This window comes from Acanthisitta chloris, unplaced genomic scaffold, assembly GCF_000695815.1.
Source record: "Acanthisitta chloris isolate BGI_N310 unplaced genomic scaffold, ASM69581v1 scaffold1174, whole genome shotgun sequence".
NCBI classification, from domain to species: domain Eukaryota; kingdom Metazoa; phylum Chordata; class Aves; order Passeriformes; family Acanthisittidae; genus Acanthisitta; species Acanthisitta chloris.
In genome coordinates this window covers 2,898-14,876 of record NW_008669623.1, presented here as the reverse complement: position 1 = coordinate 14,876, position 11,979 = coordinate 2,898, and the positions used below count along the sequence as shown (strand labels likewise).

At 39.4% G+C, this 11,979-nt stretch overlaps 1 protein-coding gene across 3 annotated transcripts in view; it reads right to left on the bottom strand.

Moving 5' to 3' along the window:
- The window catches only part of LIN9 (lin-9 DREAM MuvB core complex component), a 30,183-nt gene extending 24,838 nt beyond the window's left edge, over positions 1-5,345 (bottom strand). The window contains exons 1-3 of one of the 3 annotated variants that reach the window (XM_009073358.1): positions 5,288-5,345; positions 4,188-4,282; positions 1,099-1,203 (exon numbers count right to left, since the gene is read on the bottom strand). In XM_009073358.1, coding sequence (XP_009071606.1) covers positions 1,099-1,203; positions 4,188-4,282; positions 5,288-5,345 — 258 coding nt within the window. Of the gene's footprint in view, positions 1-1,088; positions 1,204-4,187; positions 4,283-5,287 lie in introns of all 3 variants that reach the window. The other 2 variants (XM_009073359.1, XM_009073361.1) reach the window with 2 other exon arrangements.
- Between the last annotated feature and the right edge of the window lie 6,634 nt (positions 5,346-11,979).

Sequence of the window (11,979 nt, the reverse complement as noted above, 5' to 3'; positions counted from 1 at the left end):
GGGTCCCCACGCCATCATCAGTTGTTATCCTTCCCCAAACGCTCAAAAGTATTTTGGCCTTTAGCAGCAGCAATAATAGGATAAAGGATAAGGTAGGCTTTCCTGGAATTCCAGGAAACAAAGACTAGCAGGACAGTAAGACCTGTGAGCTACAGCAGCTGTAGTCCCTCACAAATGTTTGGCTAGCAATCATTGGACCTCCTGAACCAGACATTTAAGCACAAACTAACTGAGCTTAGCACATTATCCAGGCCTTTCTACACTTAGGAAATCATGGTAATGAAGAGAAAACTCATGGTCCTCATCTCTGGCAAAACAGACCCAGCAAAATGGCAACTGCTAAGTCTTCCCCATTCAACACTGCACACAGTACAGTGCAGAAAGTAAGAGCAGCATTCAAACAGCACTTTTTTAGTGAGACAAATTCAGGCTCATAAGGTGATGGTACAGAGAAGTGATTTGGATGACAAAGGTACTAGAGAGCCAATTCACTGGGTTTAAGAGATGTAGCCCTGTCTAACATAGCCAATAACGGCTGAAATTACAGCTGCTATTTCATGCTATATCAAGGAGCAGACAGTCAAGTGGAGGAATAGTAAAACAAGCTGTTTAAACTGAAGGGCATTACCATTATGGGATTAAGAAGGTATAGATGGCCATGAATACATTTAGGTTACGAACCTAGAGCAACTTCCTAACTGTTGGGATACATTAAGTTCTATAGCAGCCTTCTAAATGATGTAGTCAGTGCAAGAAACCTAGTCAGTTTTTAATTCAACCTGGATAAATTCATGCCAACTACAGGATACAAATGTTTGCAGGAACATGACTGGCAGTTAGTCTGGAATCCTTTCTAGCTCTGTATGCTTATGTCCAGGATCACAAAGAACAAGTACTCCCATAAACAAACTGAGGAAACCAGTTGTAAGGAAGAAAAACATTAATTTGAATTGTGGCTTATTCCTATGAACAGTTTCCCTCACAAAGATATTCATAAACTGAAAGTGCAACTTGAAAAGCAAATGTATTTGAATTTTTGGCTAATACAGATAGGCTCATTCCATTTTTTGGTAAAAATATCTCCACACACGTAGGTACCTGTGGAACCATCGCAACCTTCTGATTTCTTTTGGGTGACCTTGTGTTTATTTGTCTGTCATCTTCTTCGCAGAAGAGTCGACTCCGTTTTGAATTTCTGAAGGGCTGCATGTGTCAAAATGAAGAAGAAAAAGAGCCTGATTTCTCTGTTCACACACAGAATTCACAGTGAGAGAAATGGAATGCCTTTTCTCTTGCTACCTGTTGGTTTTAAGGTACATGGTACACAATAAATAGTGCCCCCTAGCAGTTAGACATCTAAGGGCTGAGAGGAGGAGTTCAAGATTCCAGGTTTTCCAGTGCTAACTATAACCCATAACTCTACTGCTGGCCCAGATTCATGGAAGTATTTACAACCTAACTCCCACTTGTTTCCATTAGAGTAAGGTGCCTAAACACTTGTGTGTCTAAGCTTGCTTTGGTTACATCTGTTAAACAGTTTGTTCTGAATTTTTGGGTCAACAAAAGGTTATTCCAGCAGCACATTTGTTTTGTATGTTCTCAGTAAGTTCTGGATACAATTTTTTGCAACGATTTCTTATGAGTCTAATAAAGTGATGTGGGTTTGTTGGTTTTTTTAACTCTGTGCAAGTGCCTACATAACAAAATGCTAAGAATCAGAAGTCTGAAGAAACTAAAGCTTGAATAAGTTATGTGACAATATCAGGAGATAGAGGAACTTAGAATTTACGCTAACTGAAGTTTACTTGTGTGCTAAGATGTTGCAGCTCAAAGAGAATTAGAAGACTGGTTGAAAACAAGAAACCATATTGCAAATGTGTCATGAAAAAAAATTCATTTAGTTATTCCTCAACATCTTCCGCCTTGACCAAAATCCTCATGCTTTCAGTGAGGCAAAAGAGTAACCTGTGACTGGCTGTTAGTGCTGAGGGGAAGCAGCTTTTCCTTCCATGGAGACTTTGTAGCCCAGCACTGGAGTCAGCCACCATTCAAATTGATCTCCATTATAGAACCCCAAGACTGCATCCCATACTTCAAACTATTTACAAAGGTGATGAGTAAAAACAAGTGCAGATTTGACTTCTTTCAGTACAGAGGCTGAAAGTGCCATAAATTGATATGGGTATGAAATCTCTAACACCCACAATGTGAGGAATACTCATGACAAATATAAGCACTTCATAGGAGGCAGAAACAAAATAAATCAACACAGTGAAATAAAACTTCACTAATAAGCATTTACACTTAAGACAGACATTTAATAAGTTTGTGATTGATTAAAGTAACTGCTTGAAAAGAAATATTCTCTATTAAATTAATTAGAGGTAGCTAAAAATCTGTATGTCCCATGCCATGAGAACACTTGGGGCTTTCTCAGAAAAATGTGCCTTTCTTACTCTAAATTATATACACTTTAAAAACGTAACTACACAAGTGTATTTAAGTAACAGTAGTATTCTGTATCTGATAGGCACCTAAGCACATTTAGCACACAGAAGAAAATACCCATTCCTTGTGGATGCTACAAAACAGGAAAGACACACTGAACAGAGGAACTAAATATTGTCAAGGTAACCACATCATTATGACCCAGATCAAGCAAACTGTTTTACAACCCTCAATAGAAACTGCCAAATTCCATTCCAAGAAACTATCCGACGTGATCTGGACTGCCTGTGCCTCACACAAGAGCAAAATAACAAGTGTTGCAAAGAGGCATCATCCACGTTAGCTAAATAGGTCACATATTTTTGGAAAGATTTCTAAACCAACAGCACAAAGTATCTGCAAAACTTTCAGCATTCAGGGAACCCAGACTAGTCCATCACATCTCAGCAATGTGGGCCACTGCTAACACTGCAGACTGCCCTCTGATCTTTCTCCCAGCTTTCTACAGAATACTGAGCTCCATTCAGAGTCTGACTCCTTATTTTTCGTACCTACAGCCAGCATACCTAAAGACTAGCAACGTTGGTTCTTCAGCACATGTATCTTCTAAGTTAGCAGTAAGGCTTGTTTCTGTGAGAAGATTTGCATTCCTGGGAAATAGCTGAAAACTGACACAAGCTGCAGGAACTAGAGTGTCTTCCCAAAATCCTGGTCTCAGTCAGGAATTGGATTTTGTAGGGCCTTATGATCTCTAGCATAAACACATAGCAACATGTGTGTATATACGCATCTGCCTGAATCCTACCAAAATAAATACCAGGGAGAAGATCACAGAACAATAAACAAACAGTTAAATAAATAGAAACCAGGTGATAACAAGTTGGTTTCAAATACTGTAGAAGAAGGCTGCAGTAGAAGAGTATAGGAGAATGACCTGCCTAGCACTTGAGACAGTATTTCATGTACTCTCCAGGGTGTAGTAAAAGCATGCAGCATGATTCATGGAGACAAACCAGGTGCAATATAGCTGGTGGCAAAATCAAACCACAATCACTTAATTTGGTAAGGTACAAAAGGGTGAGAATAGTCAAGAAAAGCTTGAATGTGATACAACAGGGAAAGATAATTTCTAAATATTTCAAAAAGGGAGAAGGAAATGGTCAACCCAAACACCAGACATGCCCTTGATAGCTGCAGGCTCATTACCTTGCATAGCCCCACCCCGAGGTTGTTCTTTAACATAAGGCCTACTATGAGACTTCTCAGAATGCCTCACATTTCACTGATGTTCCTTCACTTTTATTAAAATCTGACCCCAGAAGGCATAACAATGGAAGTGCATTATGACATTTCCCATTCCCTTCCTTTATGCATCAGTTCTCAGCCATAATTAGAAGTGAGATATTTCATGAGATACAACAAATGGCTGATGAGAACTGGTGATTCCTGAGTTCAAGGTGATGGACACAGTACAAACATTTCACACAGCACTTGCTTTACAAAAAATAGAGAGAAAATTACTATGAGCTATCTTGAACAAGGTCAGCAATTTAATTTGTTGGATTATTCATTTATAAAATGCTTGCATCTGATATTCAAACTGTGCAGAGTGCTTGGGAAGGTCATAGTTTAACATTCAGACATTATGAAACTATAAATCTCAGCCAAATTTTGTGATCCTTAAATTTGATTTGCTCTATGGTACTTTACTAATCCTCAAGCTTTATATTGCTTCTTACCATTTCCACTGCAGAACCAGCATTCTTGTTTTTCCAAATGTGTGTTTTCTGCAGAGAATTATACTTTTCATTCCACGAACTGGATAAACTTCCCTCTGTTGTAAAGAAAGTGTCATTAATACGTGTATACATGTGTGTATGTTTTAACATGACATCCAAAAGCTAGTACAATATCATCAGCTAAGAAAATATTTACTACTTGCAACATCATCTTTGAATTCAACTACGAACAGCTTTTAGATTTCAAGATTTTTATTAAATTGTTCTTAACACTAATTAAGAAACTGAAGGAGGTTTTCACTACAAGGAAAAACATGAACAAAAGACTTTTTACTTGTGACATTTAGGTTCCCTGAAACCTCCTTTGCTGGCATTAGTTACTTCCACTGTCATGTTGACACACATCCATACAGCTGTACTGTGGCTATAACTGAAACCTAGAGAAGGTAAAGCTCTACTAGACCTTTTCCTGGTTCTAGAAAATTATTAAGTGGGAGCACACCAACAAGTAAATCAAATTTTACTGTAACAAACATTTATTAGTTACAATACATTCCACAGATCATGCCTTCTTCCTTTTCTAACAGAAGCTTTGTAATGCATAAAGAAGCTTTTATTGTTGGGCAAAATTTGTACGAATGTTCATGAAGACAATTTCAAAGAACAAAACATAAGCAGTAGGTTTCTGATTTAGCTCACAACTTGCTGACAGTGAACACAATGAAATTGTGAAATGCCTTCCTAATGTAAATTTTGTCACATGTACAGGTCTTGCTAAGAATCCTTCTCATAGCTCATCCTCAAGAGAGGAAAGATTACCCCAATCTTCTCATCAAACCTGACGGCTAGGCAGTACTTACAAAGAAAAAACACTTTTCAGGAATTTCACCCAGAAGAGCAGTGTCTAAATACACCTCAAGATACAGTTTCACCTGCCAAGGTTTATTAGTCTACAGAACTAACAAATATCCACAATAAAAACAATCATATTTCAAAAAAAAAAATTCTTCAGTGTTATTTTCTTGAACTTTTTGAAGCCAGAAACTAAGTACACCTGAAAGTCAGATTAGGTACAAGTAAACAACACATTAGTTTCTTACCTTTCAAGCTCACAAGTGCTTTTGCTGAAGAACCTGCAATATATGAAAGAGTCCACATAAATCATAAGCTATTGCAAATCAAACAACCTAAGCAGAGTCTACTCATTCTTAATTAATTCTCAGGCAGAAAGTGGAATTTAATGTTAAATCTTTCACAGCTGAATGAGTGAACCCAGTGCCTCTCCATGGCACCGAGTACAGCATAATACATTTATTACCAATAAATCTTGAAAGCATATTCACGTTTCGTTTTTGTCCTTTAGTTTCACATCTACAAAACTTTAGATGTTAAGCACTTTTGTCTAACACAGCAAATTCTGAACAAGCTTTATGTCCACGCTATATACCTCCATGTGGCTGCTTGTTTGACGCAATACATTTGCATTACACCAAATACATTTTATGACTGACAAGGAAACTAATGAACACAACTACATTTTAAAAAATTATTTCTACAAATTTAAAATTCTTCAGTGCCAAGAATTTCCACGAAAGAAGTAGTTTTTGCTCACGAGGAAGATGGGGAGGTAGTTGCCCCCTGGTGGAACCTCTTTATTCAGAAAAGCAACAGATTCAGGTATCAAATGCAGAAGGGATAGTTAGCTTGCTCAAACTGTTCAAACGATGTAATAAATACATCGAAATTTCACTGCTCCCCTTCCACTTCACCTGTAGGAGCCTTGCAGTGCTCTGGGCTAGGAAGGACAAAACTGGGCCTGACTGCTGTCTTTATGCTCAAGAATTTTCAAGTGTCTAAGAATGAGCTCTTTTAAGCAACTACATTAGCAGAGGGGAAAGGTATTTCTGCAGGACAATGCTTACACAGATTCATGTTTTTCTCTCAAACCAGCTTTATCTTTCCTGTTATGTTCCAGTGTAGCAACCACTCCTTTCATTGTACCCACATTTCCCTCTCACTTTCTCTACTGTCTCCTTCAGCTTCTCTTTGGAACTGCTGCTCCAAGAAAATTTCTCCAAAGTTCCAGAAATACTCCTTTTCTCGCAACTGTCCTTTATCTAGCTCCTAACCCCACTAACCTCACAATGCCAGATATACTTGCTTCTAAGAGGATGCATTCCAAGGAATATCACAGAACTATTGTCCCTTTTTGGGAAACTGAGCATTTTGGTTTGGGCTGGACTGTTGAAGAGAATACAGGTGCAGCAATGTCAAAAAAACCCCCGGCATTCCCTATTTTTTCATCATGGTATTTTGTTTGCTGCCCTCTTATTATGCCATGTTTTTTTAAAAAAAACAACAAAGACCCTAAAAAACCAAACAAAACCCCACATTTTCAAGTTAAAGAAAATAAAAGGAAAGAAAGCTTCTATTTTATTTTTTTCCAAAAAGATTTAAAGAAATGTTTAACATATTAAACAGAACTAGTTTTGACTCACTGGTGTTTTAGAGGGTCTCCACCCCAGTATCTCCCAAGCTGTGTAAATCTACATAGCTAACACATACAGTACTGCATGTCAAAACCAAGGTGAGACACCTGGGCTATACTGTTGTCCTTCTTGCACATTTCTTTTGAAACATACCACCTTTGTTGGGTTGGAGACCTACCAGTCACTGGTACAGAAACATACTTCTACAATGATCTGATTTACTCTGTGTTCATCTCTTGTAACTCAGCTGTATGTTAAAGGTATCACCGGGTTAAAGTGTTTTGGCTTTTTTTGTAATTTCATGATAAAAATCCAATACTGTACACCATGGTGGCATAAATCCATAGGTAGCCGGATATCAACCAAGACTGCAGCCCTGAACTGTAACAGTAAGAATAGTGAAGAACTAATGTGTGTCTCCCCAGTTTACATAAAGGATGGCGGGAAATGTGTGCAGAGACAAGGTTTAAAAACAAGGGGAAAGTACATGTGCTTGGGGATAGAGAGGCAGGAGCAGGGTCATCAGGATTGTCAAATGGAGGAGATGCTGCCTTTTCATAACATAGCACTATTCTGAAAGATCTCAGGCACTTAACCTGCAAGACAAACATAAAACCATTTTCCTCTTTATTGCATTATCTTGCACCTGTGAATCAAGTTCAATCAATTCAGTCCAGGGTGAGCATGTCAACAATGGAAAAGAAATACCTCAACAAGAGGCAGCAAAGCTGTATCTGGGGATGGTGTCAGCCTCAGAGCTGAAGTGCCCAAGATGCTTTGCTAACCACCCAACTCTGGACGTTTCACCTGTGTGGCTGATGAAGGGCCAGCACTGCAGGGCAGGGGATGACTGGCAACAGAAGCAACATGCAGAGAAATGATGAACAGCAGAATGTCATTGCACTACCTTCTAGCCTTATAAGATTACTACTCCAAAACAGCATTAGTTGCCAAGGAGTTTTCCACATGGGATAGTTAATCTGCAAGAGATATATGATAGAATGAGGCTGCTCATTTGTTTTCACTAAACCTGCAATTAAAGTAAGGTAACCAGAGCATCTTTATTTAGGAACACAAGTGTCCAAGTAAGAAATTCCTGATCTATGCAAGTTTAAAGGTAGACTAAACCATTTTTATGTCACAAGTTGCAGAAAATTACCACCAACGCTTCTGTACCTGAAAGCTTTAGAACACATGGAAGATATCAAAATGGCAATGGAGATGTCCATAAGCTTAATTTTACCTCAAAGGCAACAATATGATAAACACACCTTTTCTGGCCAAGTTCTTCTATATTGATTTTAGTAGCTACCTAAAACAACATCAAACTTCAAGGAATATGGTACATCTCCTTACTTTTTCCATGTATTTTGGCAGTACTGAACATACTACCAGGGCCACAAAACCAGGAACTTGGATGCTGATCTAAGAAATAATGTGTTACAATTAAAAAACCAACCAACATTTAATACAGATGGAAACTATAGAAACTCCAAAGTGATTCAGGATAGTTAACTTTATTAAAACAATCAAAAATTTAAGTTAAAATAATGAAGAGACAGATAATATCCCAGCCTCACATTAAATGCCAGGGATCTTGTACACTCCTGTTCTGAATAACAAATCACAGGCAGGTTTTTTAACCTGCATTTTAATTTGAAACATTGATATTAAAGTAGAATATACACATGGGCTAGAATGTAAATACCCATTATGACAATGACACAGATTTTATTTCCACAAACAAACACGTAAAAAACAAATGAGTAGAAAGGAAGAAATAAGGCCTATGAATCACTTAAGGCTAATTACAACCAAATCTACTTCCAGCTCTTCCAGTTTCAGTGGATTTTGGAGGTGACTTTCTTAGTACTGAGAGGGGAAAAAACCTCTCAACCTAAGGAGGAAGTGAGCCACCTCAGCACAGCAGTGGCTCAGGAATTAGACCTGCTTTCAGTAGCCCACACTGGCACACTATTCCAGTGCAAACTGCACAATTGGCTTAGTCTTGTCTTAGATACCTACTGAGTATTGCTTTGCATATGCTGTTAGCAAACTAACTACTTGAACACAGTGTTCACACTTGACTAAGTCTGAAAAAACAGGAAAGGATTCAGAAGAGATCTAGAAGAAAAATTTGAAGATCTAAAAACATGACTTATTGTAAGAAAGTTAAGACAGCCCAATCTTGTTCTTCCCAAAGAAGGTCAAGATCTGCACTGATCACAAATATCTACAAAGGAAGATAATTCAGATGGGTAAATTGCTCTGTGCCTTCTTTCATTTTTTTAAAGGAATGGCATAACTAGACCTGTTTGTTGGAAAATGACACCGGAGAAGTTCAGGTTAGCAATGAATGCAAAGTTTAACAGATTTTATGGGATTATACTAAGAAAAGGTATATCAAGCTCCCTATAATTCAAAATCTTAAACCAAGGTCACATATTTTTTTAAAAAGAAAACTATAGCTAAAAAGGAAGCATGGAATTGATGCACAGAAATTCCAAACACAAGTATCCTAGTATGCTTAATGAAGAATTTAAGATGATTAAAGCGGCTTTTTCTGGCCCTGGAAAAAAACCAAAACCGAACAACAAATGTGTACTGCAGATGTGCAGTAAAAATAACTGTGTGCTAGATCATGAGGTATTAAATAGTATGATAACAGGAAGCTCACCAGTAGCTAAGAGTCAGGAATAAGTGTATTTATGTGTTTTGTAACACTTGCAAGAAGTGATTTTCAGGAGGTTCATGTAAAGCTAAACTGAGAAAAACCCAAACCCATCAACATTAAAATAACGCCAGGTCTGCCAAGCCTGGCACTATGAGGGCCCTGATGTTTTCATGCTAGGCTGGCTAGAAGCTGACAGGCTTCAGCAGCAGCCTGTGTGGGGTCCAGCAGATGGACAGCTCCTCCAGTCCTGAACCGTCGCTCCCTCCGAGCCCACAGAGCCGCCAGAAAAGCTTCCTTTAGCCCCAGCCCCTTCTCCTAGCACAGGCAGGACGTACAGAGCATTGCCATCAAGAGAATCTAAAACCCCTCCTGTAACTGCCCTGCAAGCAGTATGAACAGACTTCAAAAGGAACTCCAACAGTTTGCTCTCCAAAAGAGTATTTCTGATGTGGAGATAGGCTTTGAGGCATGGGAGAAAAATCGCAAAAGCTTTTACCCTTTTCAAAAATTAAAGTCAGATTTAAGTTTAAAATCAACCAGCTATTGCCTCTCCTCATTTGAAAACACCCTAAGTGAACAAAAGAGAAGTGCAATTGCAATCCAACACGGGCAGTTGCAGATGCCCTGATGCATATTTTCAGTACTAACACAAAGTAAAGCATTTTAAATACAGCTTCTCAACAGCTGATCTTAAAATCTAACCACAACACAGATAAGAATATTACATTTGTGAAAGTGTTTTCAGATGTTTTTAATAATGAATTCATAACAGCTGATTATAGTTTTGAAAACAAACATTACAAGCAACCACAGGGACGTTCTATAGCTACTGATTTTGCTACTGTGGGGGCACAAAGGAGCTTATCTAAACCAATACAGAAAATTCTAGGATCCAGATATGCAATTACATAATATAAAGCCTTTCCTCACCAGATCATTCACTATTTTGTCAAAATTTGCACAGGTGAGCAGTTATTTTAACACTGGTTGCACAACTACCTCAATAAACTACATCACCAGCACTAAAAATGGTGTGACAGAAAAAACTCATGAAGAAGGGAAAAACATGAGTCTTCATTATAGACTGAGTCATTAACCCTTGAAGAGATCACTCATATACACAAGCACAGCACAAGTTGTTTCAGAAGAGGAAGCATCCCCAATGATTGGCCACTATTAGGATAACTTATTTAGGAAAGCTAAGAAAGTAGAAAGCACACACCAGAGGGAAAAGTGGCTTTGAGCAGCTTTTAAAGCTTCCCTGAAACGCTGGGCTTGTTGAAGAGGTAAATAAATAAATAAATAAATAAATAATAAGGTTTTGCTTCAAGCATGAGTCAGGATTTCCCTCAAGTTATGAGCACACTAATAAACTGACATTTATGTATTTCCAAATCCTAATTTAATTTTTCAGCCACATGAACCTTCTACAGGACTTTTGCAGACAACAACCACAATTGCAAAGCCCTTTTTGAAACTCTGCATTCTCACAATGGACAAATACACTGATACTATGGTAACATACAATTTTAGCGGTATCCAGCACAAACAATCCCCAAAATTATTAGTTGTGGGTACTATATGGCAGCTGTGAAACTAACCTAGAGCCTTCTCCCAAAAGGTGTGATCTCATACAGTTCTGCTCATTTTTTGCCTCAAAGGCCCAGAGCACAGCCATGGGAGGCTCACAGCCCCTGGGACTGGAAAGCACAAGTGGCAAGAGGTGGTGCCATACCCCTCCTGCAGCTACTTACCAAAGTGTCGAGCAGAGCATGTGGCTGTGCAGGGGCAGTGAGCCTGTGAAGCACAGCATAAGCATGTGCTGGGGGTATAGACAACAATTTCTGCATGAAGTGCTGCCCTTCTGTTGCAGCCTCCACCCACGCAGATAAAAGGCAATGCAGAAAGATCCTTATCCCCATTCCCTTCTTCTGATTGTCCTAAAACCAATGTCCTAGACCAACAGTACGAGGTTCAACAAGACCAAGTGCAAGGTCCTACACTTTGGCCACAACAACCCCAAGCAGTGCTGCAGTCTGGGGGCAGAGTGGTTGGAAAGTGGACCAGTGAAGAAGGACCCGGGGGTGCTGGTCAACAGTGGCTAAACATGAGCCAGCAGTGTGCCCAGGTGGCCAAGAAGGTCAACAGCATTCCAGCTTGTATGAGCAGTAGTGTGGCCAGTAGGACTGGGGCAGTGATTGTCCCTCTGCACTCAGCACTGGTGAGGCTGCACCTCCAGTACTGTGGCCAGCTCCAGGCCTCTCACTTCAGGAAGGACATTGAGGTACTGGAGTGTGTCCAGAGAAATGCAATGAAGCTGGTGAAGGATCTGGAACTTAAGACCTGTGAGGAGCACCTGAGGGAGCCGGGAGTGGTTAGCCCGGAGAAGAGGAGGCTCAGAGGTGACCTTATCACCCTCTACAGCCACCTGAAAGGAGGTAGTAGCTGGGGGGGGGTTCTTTTCCCAGGTAAAAAGTGACAGGACAAGACAGCATAGTCTTAAGCTGCACCAGAGAAGGTTTAGGTTGGACATTAGGACGAATTTCTTTACGAAAAGGGTGATCATACATTGGAACAGGCTGCACAGGGAGGTGTTGGAGTCCCTGGAAGTGTTTAAAGGAAGCGGGGC